The 20,401-nt window shown below is 34.2% G+C and overlaps 1 protein-coding gene across 1 annotated transcript; it reads left to right on the forward strand.

The window, feature by feature from the left end:
• Window positions 1-437: 437 nt before the first annotated feature.
• On the forward strand, window positions 438-18,899 carry LOC121997056 (DNA damage-binding protein 1a). The gene is made up of 19 exons (XM_042551274.1): window positions 438-710; window positions 1,172-1,220; window positions 2,054-2,113; window positions 2,207-2,298; window positions 3,341-3,392; window positions 4,555-4,617; window positions 4,726-4,775; window positions 6,445-6,520; window positions 13,205-13,414; window positions 13,525-13,631; window positions 13,840-13,948; window positions 14,135-14,335; window positions 14,410-14,625; window positions 14,832-14,942; window positions 15,205-15,480; window positions 15,581-15,855; window positions 16,655-17,006; window positions 17,427-17,711; window positions 18,128-18,899. Exons 1-19 carry the CDS (start codon window positions 607-609, stop codon window positions 18,707-18,709), a joined length of 3,270 nt encoding a protein of 1,089 aa, XP_042407208.1. The 5' UTR covers window positions 438-606; the 3' UTR covers window positions 18,710-18,899.
• Window positions 18,900-20,401: the final 1,502 nt, after the last annotated feature.

Raw genomic sequence — 20,401 nt, forward strand, 5'->3', positions numbered from 1 at the left:
TAATAGATAATCTAGAGGCCACATATTTAAATTTCAAAAATAATAGATCTTTTTGTTGGATGTTTCGTGTACCAAGTTTTTATTATTATTATAAATTGGTCTATTTACAAGATTTTTTTTTATATACTATTATCTTGATTTTGACACAATATTTTTATTTTTTTTGACAGTTATTATTATTATTATTATTATTATTATTTGTATTTTTAGACTTATTTTTTAATTGAAGGCTATAAATGGTCGAGGATATTTTTAATTGCAGCACATATTGAAACAAAGATTGTCCTATTATTTTCTTTTTCTTTTCCTTAAAATAAAAAAATAAAAAATAAATCACCGGAACATTATATCTTGGTCCTTAATACACAAAGCCCATTAATTAATTAGTACTTATAGGCCCAAGATGGTGGCACATGCCCCTCACGCGTGTGATGCGGTTGGACTACTAATCGGCGGAGCTAAGACCGACCTTACCGCGATAGCATTCGGAGAAACCCTTCGCTCCGTCTCTCCTTCCTCAATTGCACTCTTCGGCGGGGGCGGGGGCGGCGGCAGCGGCAGCGGCAGCGGCGACGGAAGAAGCAGGGAAGTGGCAGAAGCGCAGCGATGAGTGTGTGGAACTATGTGGTGACGGCTCATAAGCCGACCAACGTCACTCACTCATGCGTCGGCAACTTCACCAGTCCCCAAGAGCTCAACCTCATCATTGCGTAAAATATGTGTTCACTTTATTATCTTTCATCATTTGTATTGTTTGGATCGGTGGACTTTCAGCTCGTAGGTCGTGTTTTCTGAATCTTGGCGGCGATTGAATTTATTAGGGTTTAGATTGGAGGGCCTTGTTTTAGTTAGTCTTAATGTTTTAAAAGTCTACGCATTAGATTGTTATTGGAGTGGTCGAATAGGTCTCATATTCAATTTGGTTCTCAAGGTTAGTTCGAACAGTTTTCTGTAAAAAAAAAAACGCCTTTTCCATAGTTTCTCTTGATGTTTTTTTTATAGTTATATGTTTGGAGTACGATGATACACTATACGCTTTTTTAAGGTTTGGTCTTCGTGATGCCCGCACAGCTTCTACTGTTACTTACAATGATTGGATATTATATATCTCACTTGTGCATGAATATTTTCCTTTTGTTTTTTTGTTAATACATAAGTATATATTTCTCAGCAAATGCACGCGCATTGAGATTCATTTGCTTACTGCTCACGGGCTGCAGGTAATTTTCTTCCCGGCTAGATATCTTATATATTCACTCATTAGATTATTCATGTAAATACAAATTCTTATTTGTTAAAAGATAATCTCTTGCAGCATACTCTTATTAATATTTTTTTTAGAGGCTGTTGAACCTGTTTTGAAAACTGGAAATCATGGAGAACAGTTGATTTATTGGACATGAAAGTGACCTAGATGTTCAAGTAGAATCCTTGAAACCATGCTTGATTATTCAAGCAGTCTTTATATAACATGATTATTTTTTCACGCCTTGTCATAGCATGTTTGTTAATATCAACTTGTTCTAACCAAATGGCTGCTTATATATATTCTATGGAAGAATTTTTTACTCCAGGAAATTTACACCCAAAAAATGACTATCCGTATAATTCACAATAAGAGATGACTTCTTGAATGGAAACATATTTAGGAAATTTTATTTGAATATGAACTTTTTTTTTCACTGAATGAATTAGTTTTGGAGGAAGCCATTACAAATTCCTACAATGTAAATCAATGTGGAATCGCTTCTACCTAGATTTTTGTTTTTTATGACATGGACAGCAGTAATATTGTTTCAGTTAGATGACATGCAAGTTGAGTATTAGATTTGTTTTAAAAAAAATTTAGGAATTCAATTTTTTGTTAATTTTCTGTCCTAATTTAATTGTATACCTTAGACATTTTCATCATCTCTTGAATAGCTTTGATGGATGGTTTCCTTAATTTAGTTATATGAATGTTTCATTTTTTAAGGCAAAAATTCAAAACAAAGTGCCTGATTTATTTTATTGCAAGATTCATGATTCAAGAATTATCATTTTGTCAATGCAGCCTATGTTGGACGTACCTATATATGGAAGAATTGCAACACTTGAACTCTTTCGTCCTCATGTGAGTCTATTTATATTTGATATTCTTTTTCCTTTTGAAAAATTAGTTCTTTACTAACGCTCTCTCTCTCTCTCTCTCTCTTCATTTGTACAGGGTGAACCCCAGGATTTTCTTTTCATTTCTACAGAGAGATACAAATTTTGTGTCCTTCAATGGGATCCAGATACATCTGAGCTTATTACTAGGTAATGAAAATATGCTATGTTTTTCTTTAAAAGTTGGAAAAGGTGGAATAATGATTTGGTATTAGCATTATACAAGACATAATATCTGATTTTTCTTTTTAATCTTTTAGGACTTAGATTTGAACCAATCACGAGAATGAAAGCTAAAGATAAAGGGTGAATTTTAAAATTATGCACCATGCAAAATATCACTTAGAATTTATTTATTTTGTGAATTTTTCCCATAAAATGTTTTTGGGCTTTCCAATGTTTGTCTTCATGGAAAATCACAGTCAATGGAGAATATATTCTTGGTAAGTAGAAATGTGGATAGTCAGGGGAAGACAACTTTTCTTTACACTAGTAAAAGTTATTTCCCGCACTATTACCACACTATTCACAACGCTCCCCACATGTACAAAAATCTTCGTACTTGTCTTCTACTCACCCGCGGAATCAACAACCCTTTGTTGCCCATCAGGATTGTTGGTTAGTGCCACCGAGTTACCAGCCCATCAGTGGTTGTTGCCGTTGTTTGTCTCCCTTGTGTTTGCCACTCAATGGAAGGAACTGTTTCACATGGGCTGTGTTATTTTGTAAAGTTTTTAGCATTAGCTTAAGTACAGCTACAAGACCTGGAAGTTTGTGATCCTGCTGAGAACAAACTCCTTGACTACCACTGGACTGATTATTCAATTATCTATCACATAGTGGATGTCATTCATAATCTTAACATTTTTAATTTTCATATAGGAATAAATTGTAAATTGTTGATTTTTAAATCTCATCACTGCTGCTTGCTTCAGGTAACTCAGTTTATAATTGTGCATTGCTTTTCCAATAGTTTGCAAGTGCTTAGTCTCATTTCAGTGTTTACTCTTCTCATATTTTTACCAATCATGTTCGTTGTATTGTATTGTATTGTATTGTAAAGATGCATTACTTCCATTAATATATCTTGGAGAATATGCATATTCGTGATTATCTTTTTCATGAATAGTGACTAACAAGTTTGAGTGCTGGTGCTATTTTACTGAAGCACATAATTTTCCTTGATGTGCAGAGCTATGGGAGATGTTTCTGATCGAATTGGTCGTCCAACAGATAATGGGCAGGTATAAATTGTTTCATATAAGAAATTCATTTGTGTTTGAGAAATGTACTAGGTACTTGATGATATGTGAAAAACTGAATTGATCATTGAAGGTTCATTCTGATAGCCTTTGTCTATGTTACTAGATCATCCATGGGCTCCTGAAATATGGTAATAAAATGAAGCTGCAGATTGAAATTGTTGTTTTTGAGGAATTATCATTGCTGGTGCTAGTATTCTTATATCCTTAGATGAAGCTCAATGGAGGAAAAGATTGTGTTAACTATCCAAATAGTGGGGACATATTGCTTGTTGTAGTTGTTCAAATAATTGTAGTTATTCTTATTTAGGTTTTAGAATAGTTTGGCTAGAAGACACATTTTTATTTTGCCTCAATATACCAAGTATACTAACAATAATAAACGCTGTTAGTTCCTACCATTATGAGATCTTATACCTCTATCAAATTCTACACAATGCTATACACCAGTGGCCATTTAGTATTACTGATATTTTAATTTTATTCGTGCATATGTTTATAGAACTGCACTATTTAGAACTTTCTTGGTCTTTTTCATTCCTCATGCCTTCAACATTAATTAATTCATTTGTTTAACTATATAATATATGAGTTATATGTAAACATATCAATCCTGTTTTAGCATACTTCATCTTGGGTTATCTATTAAATTATCTAATTGCTTCTGAATAATACTAATTTTGATTTAATCTATTCTAATAACCTTATATATCCATCTGATTTTGATCTCTGCTGCACTAATCACTGGTTATACCATGATGCTTATACGTATGTGAACTTTAGATTTTCTTATGAGGTCAAATTGCTTTTCGAAAAGTCTTCCGAATTGATATTATCTCCAAAAAGGTCATACTGGAATTTTTTTGTTTGTCAAACAGAAGATATTTTATTTTGTTTTTTGTGCACCTTTTTCTGGGAAAACACATGAAGTTTCCTGGTCTGATGGAATACTATATTCATTTTCTTGGAATTGGAAAGGCTAATGAATGTTATAGGATATAATAATTCTTTCTGTTGATTCATTTATTCTGGCTGGTCTTTATGTGGAGATTGAGTGTAAAATCATTTTTTCTTTTCTCTGGTTTTTATCTCTATTTCTTTCTAGAGCCTGTCTATCTGATCAATTGTGTCCTCGTTCTTGTAGATTGGTCTAATTGATCCTGACTGTAGATTAATCGGTCTACACCTATATGATGGACTATTTAAGGTAATTTAGATAATCAATATGTGAGGTCATAATTTCTTCTTATTAATATCCATTCCTTCATGTTTTGTGTTTGCGCATGTGATAGTTTGTTTTTCATCTTTTGCTCAGGTTATACCATTTGATAATAAAGGACAGTTAAAGGAAGCTTTTAACATCAGGTACCCAAAAATCTTCCAAGTGGGTATCATGCCAAATGCTATGACTAATCCTGAACTAATTTCTCCATGAACTTCTGATCTATATTGTGGTGATAGTTGATTTTGTTAAGTCTAAATCATGAACTTGAAAGGCTGGAGAATTAGGATGCCCTTTTTTCAAGTTGTCAGAGCCACTGTGTTAGCTCTCAGTCCCAAAGATTAATACGACTACATTATGATGGTGGTGCTTTTGGAGCTGCTCTGAGTTTGCAGCTTTGATTGTTTAAGCCATGCTCACATTTCAATTCCCCAAAAAGCTGATCAGTTTTGATGTGTAGACATTGATTAAAAATTCATAGTGATAGTTGTTTTGTGCATTGTGCCTTTTACATCCACCTTTATCTATTCATATCTGTATTATTATCTCAAAAACTCCCTGTTGCACTAGCATTTTGAATTTATTGATTAAATTTTTAAATTTTATAGATAAAATACTGAGTCTCAGATGGGAGAATATAATAGTGGTTAAGTCCATCCTGGCAGCCCCCGTTACCTATTTGTATGTTATCATATTACAAGTGTACAAAATTATGCATTGCATATTTACCAATTCTCATACATGTGCTAAACTATAGGCTCCATGATTGTTGCTTTAGAGAATTCAATATGAAAAATTATGCTTTATGGAAAGCAGCTGGTAAAGTTTGGATCGTGGGTCAAGATCAATTAGAGCAATTTATCAACCAATACTGCTAAGATTTTTGAGTCTGAAGTAAACACCTGGAAGAGAATTAATACTATTAGCCCTACTTTGGTAAGCAATGAACTCTATGAGCATGTAGCTGATGCTTTTTGTCATGCTTCAAGATGTGGACACATGAAAGAGATGTGAATATAAGTGATATTTCTTGTGCTTATCAGTTGATTGGGGATCTCTTCTAGATATGCCAATTCGATAGAGAGATGTCTACTCATATTAGCCTATTTCAAACCTCCATGTTGACTTTGTGATTTGCTCTAGGTTACATAAGATGTTTGGTCCATGCATGAATGCATTGACAAAGCAGTGAGCCACCAGCAATGAGCCACTGTTGCTGGATGTTACAGTGGCTGCCCTAGCTCCAGGTGTTGATGGCTGCCTGCATATCAAAGACAGAAGGGAGAAATAGGAACTGAGAGAAAGAGTGAGAGAGAAAGAGAAACTGCCAGGAGGAGGTAACGACTTGGGTTGGTGGCACCCACACAGCAAGGAAGGTGGAGCAGGTGGCAACACCACTTGAAGAAAGAGAGAAAAGAAAGAGGGAAAGAGAATATAGAATGCCCAACTCTTTATCGATCATCCACTTTCTGCCCCACTCCAGTCTCTAGTTCCACATCCTGTTCATTCTTCTTATTGATCATTGTATGCCTAGAAATTGCATCCTTCAGTTTGATTCAGTTTGATTGTTGTCCTGATTGCAAATCACTTCAGTCAGATATCTAAAGTGCCATTTCTTAAATTTGCTTTGTTTGTATTGCAAGAGTTTTTTTTTCCTAGTTATGAAAACGGTGTACACCTGCAAGTTTATTATTGTTGTGTAATCTAAAAGTCCGTTGTAGCTCTCATTCTCAAGCAAGATAGCAATATGTAAGATGTTAGCTTCAAATTTTAGTGAATCAAATTTTCTCTAATATTTGATTTACTTCACAGGCTTGAAGAACTTCAAGTTCTGGACATAAAATTTCTCTATGGATGTTCAAGGCCTACAATTGTAGTCCTATACCAGGTAAGAGTATAATGCTCTTCCATTGATACTATTTAAATTTATTATATGATGCTTACTTAATGACCCATGTTCTTTGTTATGGACCTCTATGTGAATATTTTAAGTATAAGGGGTTTATTATACATATAGATGAACTACAAATATAAGTCATAGAGGGTACTATCTAGGTATTTGCACTCATTTTCTTTGCTATATGGTTAATAGCCTTCATTGCCATCAACAAACTTCTTAACCAAGCGAGATCTCCACTCTAACACAATCTTTGTACTTGATCTTTACTAAGTCGTTCTTTACACATTGCATAACCATACAATGTGAAACAAACAATATATAACAATCTATATTAGTTAACAAGAAAAAGAATGTCGTTTCGTGCCGATGGCACGAACGGTTTTTACCGTTCCATCGCTCGGCCGAAACCGACACTAGACACGCTATGATTTTGGTGCGTGATACACGTGCCGTCGCGATCGATTAATCGAGTGACAGAAGGAATCAAATCAATTCCTTATGTCGCGATTAATCGATCGCCGACAAGTAGAATGTAAAAAATAATCTATAAAAAGGCACCAGAGAGCGATCGAGTAGCAGCGATGATGCGAGGCAAGCAGCAACGAGGTGGCAGTGGCGAGGCGGCAGCGAGGCGAGCAGCAACGAGGCGACAGTGGCGAGGCGAGTAGTAGCGAGGCGGCAACAAGAGCAACGACCACTTCAGAGGTATAATTTCCCTTATTTATCGGTATCCTCGTCTCGGATGCGTCACATGCGGTGCCGGATGGCTCTGGCGACGTCGGAATTATCGTTGGACGCCTTCGACGACGCTGAACCCGACGATCCGTCATTGCTTGCCACTGCTGCTGTGCCCTAGTTTTTTTAGAAAATAAATTAAATTTTAGATTTAATTAATTTAAACAATTCCTGAGTAGCCAAACAGATTTTTATAAATCCTAATTAAACTATCTCAATAAAATATATAAAAAAATATATTTAAAATTAAAATTTTATTTAATATTCTGAAAAATTATTTTTTAATGTTTTAGATTATATTTAAAAATATAAATCTGATTTATATTCTAATATTTTTTTTATTTTAAATTTCATTTAAAAATTCAAACAAATTATAAAATTTCAGATATATATTCTATTTTTTATTTTAAATTTCATTTAAAAATATTCTAAAAAATCTAATAAATTAAATTTATATTCTGATATTTTTATTATTTTATATTTTTTACAAATAATAATTAATTAATTAATTTGTATAATTATTATATATAAATAACATCTTTATGTTAATTTATATATTTATTATATATAATATTTTTTTTATCTTAGAATTAATTTGAAATTTGAATCCATGAATATTAACATATTTAACTTTTATACTTTTATGATTCTGGCTTCCTGAACATATAAATATATAGTTTTTTTAGAGAATGTTTCGTCATATATATATTTGTTTTAGAATGTCTTTACTTGATATGTTTAGGAAATATTACATGCCCTTTATTTTAGTAGCTTTGTATGCTGTCAAGTTTATGATTCCTAATAAAATACTTATAATCTTGTGCAATTCTGATCGTTTTAAATTGAGAAAGATGACTTAATATTTTTAGGAGATTGCTTCAAATTTCAGGAAGTTGCTTTTTATAGTTTATATACTTAATTTGTAAATTTATATTGATAAATACATTCTTGACGTTATAAAATAATGATCATTATATGGAAATGTGTATTATTTTTAATTTTTGTATAATGCTTAGGTAATGACACCAAAATAACAATCTCATGATCTAGCTTGGAGACACACGTCGATTAGAAAATCGATTCCATTGGCAATGTTTGCATTGCGATATGATAGGACGTGGCGGTGGGGTCACACATTTAAAACATCATCTTGCTTGTGGATATCCTGATGTTTTTAATTGTCCAAAAGTTTATCAAGAAGTTTATCGTTCAATAAAAGAGAAACTTGAAGGCAAAAAAACATTAATGAATAAACAACAACGACAATGTGAACTTGTTGATAGTCGAAGCTCTAAAAAATCAATCTATGATGAATTTGAAGTTCGTGGTGAAGTTCCAAATGATGAAAAAATTTTAGCAGCTTGTCTCTCGAACTCAATATGACTATGAGCAAGATATGCGGCATAGAAGTGGCGGCTTTGGTATGTAAGTGTTCATATTACTTCAACACAAGATGGTATTGGTTGTTTTTTTCCTTCTATGGGACGAAGACATGCAGTTAATATTGCTGATATTGATCCACTGACATTCCCAGACCAAATTAGCAAACAGACTAGGATTGATGATGCATATTCCAAAGAGAAGAAGAAATCAATCGGTAAAAGTATTGCTAAATTTTTTCATTTTAACCATATTCCCCCTAATGCAGCAAGCAACACATACTATCATAGCATGGTGTCCAACATCCAAAATATTGATCCTGGTATTCAACCTCCGACTGCATATAAAATTGTCGGTTCATATTTAGATGAACAAGTGGAGGAGATCAAGACTTGGATCCTATCGTGCAAGAAGCAATGGAGCTTATATAGGGTTATGCTGATGTGTGATGACTGGACAGGACCTACACGGATGAGCATTGTCAACTTTCTACTATACTGCAATAGAAAGATGATATTTCATAAATCTATTGATGCAACTACAGACTATCATGATGCACCCTACTTATATCGTTTGATGGATAGTGTAGTTCACGAGATAGGTGCAGAACATATAGTGCAGGAATGGTGCCAACTTTAAAAGGGCTAGAGAGCTATTGAAGCAAAAGTATCAAACATTATTTTGGATACCATGCGCAGCACATTATATCGATTTGATGATGGTAGATATTAGTAAGCTTGATATAGTAAAGAAGGTAGTGAAAAAAGGTTAATCTTTAACAAAATTCCTCTATAATCATCATTGGGTTCATAGATTAATGAGGAAATTTATTAATAGGGTTTGTCACTCACTTTCTCTTGTTAAAATTGCTGAATTAGAAAAAGTTGGATTGAAGGCTATATTCTCTTCTAAGGATTGGGAAGCCTCTCAATATTTTAACACGATTGAAGGTAAGGAGGTGCAAAAAATTATTATATCTGTCAGATTTTGGGACGATATCACAGATATTCTTATAGCAATAGAACCATTGTACATTGTTCTACATAAAGTTGATATGGACAAGAAGCCACAAATGGACAATGTTTATCGCTTAATTCATGAAGCAAAAGAGGAAATTAAGAGCAGTCTAGAATCACCAACCAAGTATCAACATTACATTGATATAATCACTACAAGATGGGACGATCAAATGGGAAAATTTATTTATTTGACCGGTACGTATTTTTTAATAATTTTTTTTAATATTGTTATTAATAATTATATATGTTTAATTATTGTAGGTTATTATCTCAATCCGACATATCAATATCGTTATAATCTTGGTACAAATAATGATTTATTAGTGGTCTCAGACATGTAATATCAAGACTACATACAAATATAGAATCAATTGGCGAGACTATTAATGAAAGTCGATTATTTCGAAAGACATGGTTCTTTTAGTGATCCTATTGCAGTATCATGCAACTATAAGATGGATACAGGTAAATATAGTTAAAATTATTACTAATTATTGTTAACATGTTAACATAGGTAAATACTATTTTAATTTTGTTCTTATTTATCTTATAGTTGACTGGTGTTGCAATATGGAGGATCAGTTCTAAATTTAAAAAAGAATGCGGTACAAATTCTCTCACACGTCTTCAAGTGGTTGTGAAAGAAATTGGTCAACGTTCTCCCTCATTCATACAAAAGTACGAAATCATCTTTCTTATCGTCGCTTGGAGAAGATGGTCTACGTTTATTATAATATGCGTCTTCAATTAAGAGCAATAACAGAAGAGAATGAGGAAGAGACTGGTGATGTAGACCCATTTGATATTGGATTTGTCCAAATTGAGAATGATCTAATGATGGATTGGTGGAGCACTGTTGAGGCTGAGAATCCATTACTTGATGAAGTAGGAGATCCAGCACGACCATCTCAATTTCTTACTCAAGAGATTGAAAAAATACAAGCTAGAAGAGATATATGTGAGGAAGAAGATGATGATGAAGCTTTTGATCAAGAATTTTGATTTTCTGGATCTCGGTCTAGACGTTCTTAAACATTCCAATCCCAAACCCAACCAAAGTTCATAGATAAAGGCAAAGGAAAAGCTCCTATAATTTTTACTAAAAAGAAAGAAAAAGGCAAACCTCCTGCTTTTATGGGAAGGGGTCAATTGAGAATTAGAGAAAATCTACTCGATACAATTAATGAGCAAGAACATGATGACCTTGATAAAACATCATCACCTTCTGACATTGTAATTTGACGAGAAGTTTGAAATAAGGATAGCGATGTTGATAGTCATGAAAGTATTCATGGAAGTGATGACAGTGGTGATGCATCTAGTGGTACAAATTATGCCCCCTTACTCTACCACCGGAGCCATGGACATGTGAGATAGATTACACACATGCAATTCAAAATTTTGATCATGGAGCTAGAAATAGTGATATTCAATATCAACGTCGATATAAGAGGGACAAATAAAAGAAAGCTCATAATTATCAAAATATGCGGAAGAGTTTAGCTGAGATTGATTCGAGTCGAAGTTCATCATACTCACAACCTTTTTATTATAATTCTGATGCATCATATGGTGATCCGTCATACTAGAGCTCCGAGACGTATGCTTATTCTTATCCTCATCCTTTGTACCCGTTCCAATTTCAGTGGTGCCAATTCAAATCTAATATGCGGTGATGAATCGAGACACGCTAATGGACATGTGGAGAAATCAATATCAATATTGTATGTCATGGGATGATTATTTAATTTGGGTGTTGGAGAACTATAAAGTTGACCTAAGTAGAATATTGCAAGAATCAATATTTTCATTTGATTCACGCTACTGCTTTTCGTATTAGTAAGGTAACATATTATGATGTATCAATTTTAATTCAAGTTATTGATAGATCAATTTTTTTTAAAGAAAACTATATTTAATTAATTTTTCTAACCATATTAAGGTGTTCAATAATTGAGGATTTATATAAAATATACAACTTATTTTTAAATTATACACAATAAACATATTTATCTAATAATTACTATATATAATTAAAAAATACCGAAATAGTATCAGCACGGCACGATACGATACCGAAACTGTATCGTTCCGGTGGACCGAAACCTCGGCACGGGATGAGATTTTAAATCTTGGTTAACAATGTTTAATAGGCATGTAATTGAACACTTGTGATGTAAGTGGTTAAATTGACATTTATAGGTTACCTCACCAATAATTAAGCTTATATAGGTGTTGCACAATCAGAATAACTAATCTTCTGTTAGGAGGAAAACATCATAAAAGCTCTTAATAATTGAGAAGGGATCAGTATGAGTAGTAATTTAAATTTTATTTGATTTAAATTATCCAAAACTTGTTTGAATGAACTACAAGTTCTGTTCCTTGTCTTCTCCACAAGTGACCCGCATGATGGTATGTGTGACTCACATATGCCAACACCATATAATTGAAATTTGGTTCAAGGGCCTAATAGATCATATGTTCTTGAATACTAAAGTTAACAACATATGCAGACCATATATGCCATTTGTGATGTGATCCCTTATCATATAGTGGTTTATTAAAACAAGATCACAATGCAATGTGCATCTATTGGTTGGGAAAGGGACCTATTGACCTTATTGCAATATATTCTCCTACATTGAGTTGAAATGGGAATATGACCCACACCTAAACATATTTGATTGATGCTGCCACATCCACCTGTCTATGTTATAGGATGGGGATGGGGCAACAAACCATTGCCCGTGCCTCGTATGCAAAGTAGCAGAACTAATCACTTAGTTCACTTTTTAAAACAATTGGAGACAGTGGTAAGGATATTTAGTATCAGGGAGAGGAACTTATTCTTTTTTTTTCACTATCTATTCTTCTTCATTTGTTTTGAGCGGGGTTTCCCACCTCACAATTTTTGTCGCCACTAGAATACTATTGTATCCACTAGTTTGGAGGTGTTATTAATGTCCATATGATCTTACCTCTTTCATCTTTTACTCAATTAAGAATCTTGAAGCCTGTATTATTTCATTTATTATGGACTTCAATGAATTCATTGCTCACCAAAAGCCCTAACATTCTTCTCCACTTGAAGCTTTGGAATTCTGGAATTCTTCTTGTCCGCTTGAAAGAAATCCATCTTTGTTTTTTTTCTTTTCAAGAAATTGGAAGGCAGTGGATATCTAGTACTCATTCTTCATAGTCTGTAATACATGCATTCTGGGTAACAGGACCTTGATGTTATAAAACCATCTGAAAATGTTTGTTCAAGTTAACTGCAAAAGTATAACTTCTTAAGGATAAAAGCATACATAGTCAGTGAGTCTTATAGTATATGGTTAATGATAATGTATGATAATCTAACTGAAACTGACATTCTTTTATTTGTTATATGTTTGTATGCCGACATTGCTTGCGCTTCTAGCTTTTGGATAAATGACCTTAAAATTTAGTTCACTAGATTTATTTTATGAAAAATTTGAGCCAAGTAACCTGGTTAATTCTTTCAAGACTTATATATTAACTGAATGTAATGCAGGATAATAAGGATGCTCGACATGTTAAGACATATGAAGTTGTGCTCAAGGATAAGGACTTTGTTGAGGGCCCATGGTCACAGAATAATCTTGACAACGGGGCTGGCCTTCTGATTCCTGTTCCCATGCCACTTGGTGGTGTAATAATTATAGGGGAGGAGACTATTGTTTATTGTAATGGTACTATCTTTAAAGCAATACCTATCAGACCAGTAAGTTGCTTTACTCCATTCACTTTCCCTGTTTTAATTCTTCAGAACAGAACCAACAAAATTTCCATACCTTTTCCTGATTTTGTGGATTTTTCTCTTGTTGTGCCCAGTCGATTACAAGAGCCTATGGAAGGGTTGATGCCGATGGGTCCCGGTACTTGCTTGGTGATAATGCTGGCCTTATACATCTTCTTGTCATAACACATGAGAGGGAAAGGTGTAGCATCTGTACTTGCTTTATTACTTATGGATTCAATCTACTGAGGTTTTTAATCTCTTAAATATTCAAGTTTCAACTAATATTTTGGTTAAAGATTCTAACTTCTTGTTTCGTAAGTAAAATCTGTTTGACTGCTAGCTGATCCCAGATAGTTGGTACTAAATGACTTGTTTTGCTGAAAAGCCTCTTTGTCATTATGCTGTAGGGTAAATGGCCTGAAAATTGAGCACTTGGGAGAGACAACTGTTGCATCGACAATATCATATCTTGACAATGCAGTTGTATATGTTGGTTCAAGCTATGGTGATTCACAGGTATACTAATTGCAATGCCCATTAATATTTATTGTTGCTTCTGTTCTTCTTAAGCTTGCTAAATTATTCATTCTGTGTTGTAGTTATGTTCTGTTGTCATATTCTTGTTAAATTAGTATTTAGCCTTTTGCTTTATCTTTTTTTTATAGTACTAAGACTTGTGGAAAAAAAACTGGTTCATAACAGCTTATAAAACTGAATCTGCAACCTGATGCAAAGGGCTCATATGTTGAAGTTCTTGAAGCGTATGTCAACCTGGGCCCCATTGTCGATTTCTGTGTTGTTGATCTAGAAAGGCAGGGTCAGGGTCAAGTTGTTACTTGCTCTGGTGCTTATAAAGATGGCTCCCTTCGGATAGTTCGAAATGGAATAGGGATTAATGAACAGGTAGGATTTTTGTTTTGCTGCCTTTGGTTGTCATAGTTGAAAATTTTCTGACTATATTTCTGCATCATGGATAGGCATCTGTAGAACTCCAGGGTATCAAAGGGTTATGGTCCCTACGCTCTTCTATTAATGATCCATATGACAGTCTCTTGGTGGTTAGCTTCATCAGTGAGACTCGTGTCCTTGCTATGAATATGGATGATGAGTTGGAAGAATCAGAGATTGAAGGGTTTTCTGCAGAAGAACAAACTCTGTTTTGTCAAAATGCTATCCATGATCAGCTTGTTCAGGTGCAGTTTCACAATGGGTCTTTTCGCTGGCTTTATGTATCTTTAGACAACTTCCATGCTTTTACTTTAAATTTGTTGTTAAGTTCATTATCATTCTAATTATAGATGATAATATTTTATGTAGTCATGGGTCATGGACAGAGTATGAACAAGCCTTTTAAATTATTTTTGTGTTTTATTTTGCCATTAACATAATTATGCAACAGGTAACTGCTACTGTTGTTCGATTGGTAAGTTCTACCACAAGGCAGTTGTTGCACGAATGGAATGCACCATCAGGTTACTCGGTCAATGTTGCCACTGCTAATGCCTCACAGGTTTAATTTTGGTTTCTCTATATCTTTGGATTTTTTTTTGTCGACACCATTATATTTAACTTTTGCACCTTATGGTATTTTACCGAAAGATAAATTAGTGCTCACCTCCATTTTTCTTGCCTGGAACATGCTTTTAAAAATATGATTTTAGAATTTTTCCTATGAAGATAACTTGTATTTTTATTGATAATTAAGAGGTATTATACCAGTAATTTAGTTTTGTAATAACACACTGATATAGCGACTGTTTTCTGGAGTGCAGGTTTTGTTGGCAACTGGTGGTGGTCATCTTGTGTATTTAGAGATTGAGAAAGAAAAGTTGATTGAAGTAAAACATATACAATTGGAATATGAGATATCTTGCCTTGACATAAATCCAATAGGTGAAAATCCAAATTATACTACAGTAGCAGCAGTCGGAATGTGGACTGATTTAACTGTCAGGATATTTTCACTTCCAAGCCTAGAGCTACTTACAAAAGAAAATTTGGGTGGAGAGATCATTCCTCGATCAATTCTTCAGTGTACTTTTGAAGGGGTATGGATATTTGTCCTAAATATGTTTCTTTGATCTGCTGATTCTCATGCTTATCTTAGATGCCATGTGTCTCTATTAAAGTCCGGTTGCTCCTTATCAGGTATCCTACCTTTTGTGTACCCTTGGAGATGGTCACCTCTTAAACTTTCTTCTGGATATTAATACTGGTGGGCTATCTAATAGGAAGAAAGTTTCTCTTGGTACTCAACCTATCACACTCAGAACTTTTTCTTCAAAGGACACCACACATGTGTTTGCAGCATCAGATAGACCTACAGTCATCTACAGCAGTAACAAGAAGTTGCTTTATAGTAATGTTAATTTGAAAGAAGTCAGTCACATGTGCCCATTTAATTCAGCTGCTTTTCCTGACAGGTACTCTCTCCAACTCTTCTATTTCTTTTTTTCTTATAATCTGTTTTACATCCATTGTCCTGTGCATGCTTATGCTAATATTGTACAATTAAATACATGCTTGCATTTCAGGTCAGTTTGTTGCCTTGTTTACCAAATTTACTTTTGTGACATCAGAATGGGCTGGTCTTGCCTGCCATCTTATTTATTTTTATTCATCTTTCTTTTCAGAATTGTTGTTAATATGCTCTGACACTAGGGCTTTATGAACTGACAAAGAAAGTTTTGATCTTTTATTGGCTGTATGGGTTCTTCTCCATTCAGTGTTCTGCTAATGATCCAATTTGTTTCATTTTTTTGTGGTATGGAAATTTGCAATGAGTCTTGGCTACTATACGTGTGGCTTCAGCTGTTCTTACCTGTTTTTCAATGTTTTTGCATTAGATTGTCCTGTATTGTTAATCAGTATTGAGGGTGCTTCTTTGTAACTTGAATAAATATAGTTTGTTATGCAACCATTTTGGTTGCTTGTGAATTTATAAGTGTAGGAAACTACATATAACTTTTCCTGGCATCACATTATTTGGAACCTTGTGCTCCATCCATATTTTATTAAACTAATGCTAGGTGGCAGAGAAAACATGGCCCACCTGTGTTTGTTCATCGTATTTAAAGAGTTGATTCTTTGGCACCAGTCAAATTTTCTTAATGCTTGAATGTTGATAGATGCAAATTTTCAAGTGTCTGTTGCATTGTTTTTGCATTTTTTTTTATTTTCTTCCTTGTTCAAATTTAATTGACATTATTAGTTTCCAAACAGTCTAGCTATCGCTAAGGAAGGCGAACTATCAATTGGTACGATAGATGATATTCAAAAGCTTCACATTCGTACAATTCCTTTGGGGCAACATGCTCGTCGTATTTGCCATCAGGAACAATCACGAACATTTTCAATTTGTTGTTTCAAGAACTGCCAGATTAGTAATGAGGAGACTGAAATGCATTTCATTCGCCTGTTGGATGATCAAACTTTTGAGTTCATGTCAATTTTTCCGCTCGACTCTTATGAATATGGTTGCTCCATCATCAGCTGTTCATTTTCAGATGATAATAATGCATACTACTGTGTTGGAACTGCCTATGTTTTGCCTGAAGAAAACGAACCTAGCAAGGTGAGTGTTCAACTATGGATTCTGCTGACATTTTGATCCTTGTATATGGGTTATGCTTAACGAAGACAGTACTTTCTCTCTTCATATCCATACCTTCTTGTATATCCTTCTCAATCAAACATTGTATTTAAGCAGAACCTTTCATCTTTTTCTCCATATGGTTTGGGTAACAAGCGACCCTCTTCTCAGATGCTTGTTCAGTAGCTTTAGCTTTTGGTACAATTGTTAGAATATTTTCTTGTAATTTCTAGTACATTTTGCTTGAGCATTTCAAGCATTTGTTTGTATTTGTATGATCTATTTGGTGAGATATGCTACTCCTTGATCATGCATACAACACAATCCATTCGACTCTTTTGTACTGTTCAATCCTAGAGCACCTACATGATACTTACTGTTTGAGCAATCACTATGTTGTAGGGGCGAATCCTGGTTTTTGCAGTGGAAGATGGGAAGTTGCAATTAATTGTTGAAAAAGAAACTAAGGGTGCAGTTTACTCACTCAATGCTTTCAATGGCAAATTGCTAGCTGCCATTAATCAGAAGATCCAACTATACAAATGGACACTTAGAGAAGATGGATCACGTGAGTTGCAAACTGAATGTGGACACCATGGGCATATACTTGCTCTCTATGTACAAACTCGTGGAGACTTCATTGTGGTTGGTGACCTGATGAAATCTATATCGCTGTTGTTATACAAGGTATTGGTTTGTTGCTCCTTTGTTCCTTGTTAACCATGAACGACCCTGTCTTGTTTTGGATTTGCATTTTTTGTTTTGGTAGTCTCCGAATAAAATTATATTTTATCTTGCTTCACCTTGCTAGCTTGGACAGAGTATATATCACTATTTTTTTATACCTTTTACTTAAACTAAAGTCTAAAGGGGAAGGTTTTCATTGTCTATGATCAATATCTTATATTGAGTATTCAAATTTATAGTTTCCAATAAATTTGTGTATTCAATTTGAAGCAGCATGAACGAAATAAATTAGAATGTTGCCCATAGAATTTGTTGACTTGAGATGATTTACATCCAGTTAATTTTAGTGATCTGAGTTTATTGTCCAGCACATACTTTGTTTTCTCTCAGTCCATATGGTCTTTGTTTTTTTTCAGCATGAGGAAGGTGCAATAGAGGAACTAGCTCGAGATTATAATGCAAACTGGATGTCTGCTGTTGAGATTCTTGATGATGACGTCTTTGTTGGTGCTGAGAACAACTATAACCTTTTTACAGTGCGCAAAAATAGTGATGCCGCATCAGATGAGGAACGGGGACGTCTTGAAGTTGTTGGGGAATACCACCTTGGAGAATTTGTCAACCGCTTCCGTCATGGTTCTCTGGTTATGCGTCTTCCTGACTCGGAAGTAGGCAACATTCCCACTATCATATTTGGCACAATCAACGGGGTCATTGGTGTTATTGCATCTTTGCCTCATGACCAATATGTTTTCTTTGAGAAGCTGCAAGCCAACCTTGTGAAGGTAATAAAGGGTGTGGGTGGCCTTAGCCATGAGCAGTGGCGATCTTTCAACAATGAGAAGAGGACAGCAGATGCCAGGAACTTCTTGGATGGAGACTTGATCGAGTCTTTCCTTGATCTCAGCCGCAGTCGGATGGATGATATAGCAACCTCGATGGGAGTGACATTGGAGGAGCTTTGCAAGAGAGTGGAAGAGCTGACGAGACTGCATTGAAGAATGTTAACACGGCTACTAAATCAACATCTTTTGGCCTACTGGGGTTGTTCAATGTTGATGGCGCTTTAGTTTCACAAACCCCAGCAGGAAACTAAAAATTACTGTTTTACTGCAAATGTCTAATTTTTTTGTTTGTTTGCTTGGTCATTTAGTAACCTTTTTGTTTAAAAATCCCTTTTTGATGGCCTGTTTGTGGTTTCAATTTTCAGTGTTGATATTGCAGAGCAGCGCATCATTCGCATTGAATATCAAATCATTGAAGGGAATGACGTGTTAGGAAGATATTGAGGAGCTTAATGAAGATGAAATAGGTGCCAAGGATACCAGGTTTTCATTGATACTAAGCTATAAATGAAATAGTGGTAAATAAATTCTAGTTGTGCTAGGAAATGACACAAGGGGCTTGAGGTATCTGGGTGATGTCAATGGTATGCTCACAATTATAGAATCAAGTAATAAACAGTGAGTTAAATCACTTGGCTATTGGCCAGTGATTGAGGTGCAGTCCACTTGAGGTAAAGTAATAAAAAGTGAGTTAAATCACTTGGGTGTCTAATCATTAAGGTGTTGTCAACTTAATGTTTAGAATTTGAATCTTCATATATTTGTAATTTATCTTTTTCGTGTTAATTCTAGGATAGGTTGCTGGGGATGAGTACAGTCATCTGTTTTTTGCTATTTGGGTCTAGGAAAATACATAGCATTGCTTAATCAGTCGTGGAATATATATATATATATATATAAAAGAGCTAGTATGTATGTCGAATTAATTATAAATTGAAAAACAATTGTAAGCTTGGAGTGGCTATAATGTAATATTTCCGTTAAGTAGCGGTAGAGTAATCCAATAGACATTGAGGAAAAAAACCCTGAAAGCTAATATTTATTACCTAATCGGTTGAGGAAATAAAAGAACAGTAAATTATTTTTAAATCGTCATTCAAATTTAAACATTTACGTTTAGTCCCTATGTTAGTATATATTTGTTTTTGGTACCTGACCAAATTAATTTATTTGTTACAACTCCCTAACTCTGGCGAAATTATTATATTGTCCTTGGATTTAAAATGTTCAATTGAATACATTCTCTCCTAACGTTCGACGTATGACTTCGCGACTCTAAACCTCGGTGACGTACTCCGCCTCCGCGACTCCAAACCATTGGCGACGCACTCCGACTTTATCACTAAACCATCTCCATCGACGTTGAAGGCAAAAATCATAGAGGCGGCAGAACCCAACTAAACCCTCTTAAACCCTTGAATCATCGGTACATAAAATTTGTATGTCCTAGATTTCGACTAATTTGTTATTCCTCTGTGAAAAATTGAAGCTTTAGTTTATGGGTGTTTTCGATTTTGTGAGGTTGAGGTTAAATAAAATTAAGTTTAGATGTCTGCATTACAATTTTACGAATGATTTTATATTGCATCTTCTTCAATTAAAGGAATGTGAGATATGTGCAAATTTTATAGTGTTTTTCAATAAATTGAATAATGTACTCAATTTAAGCACTTTGATACCCAAAATCTGTAGGGTTGTACTTTAGGGCTATGAATGGATAAATTGTTATAATTATTGGTGTTATCCATTCCGCTGACTCAAATAAAAGTAGTTTTGATGTTCAAATTACAGTTTTATGAGTGTGTTTGTGTTTTATCTTTTTTAATTGAAGAATTAAAAGATATA

Source organism: Zingiber officinale, chromosome 6A (genome assembly GCF_018446385.1).
Source record: "Zingiber officinale cultivar Zhangliang chromosome 6A, Zo_v1.1, whole genome shotgun sequence".
Classification (NCBI taxonomy): Eukaryota; Viridiplantae; Streptophyta; class Magnoliopsida; order Zingiberales; family Zingiberaceae; genus Zingiber; species Zingiber officinale.

Bases quoted from the DNA above. Each gene is read 5' to 3' on its own strand.
- LOC121997056 (XM_042551274.1), top strand. From the start codon at position 607: ATGAGTGTGTGGAACTATGTGGTGACGGCTCATAAGCCGACCAACGTC. The intron at 13,632-13,839 runs GTGTAGCATCTG...ATTATGCTGTAG, and splicing joins ATAACACATGAGAGGGAAAG to GGTAAATGGCCTGAAAATTG. The intron at 15,481-15,580 runs GTATGGATATTT...GCTCCTTATCAG, and splicing joins TTCAGTGTACTTTTGAAGGG to GTATCCTACCTTTTGTGTAC.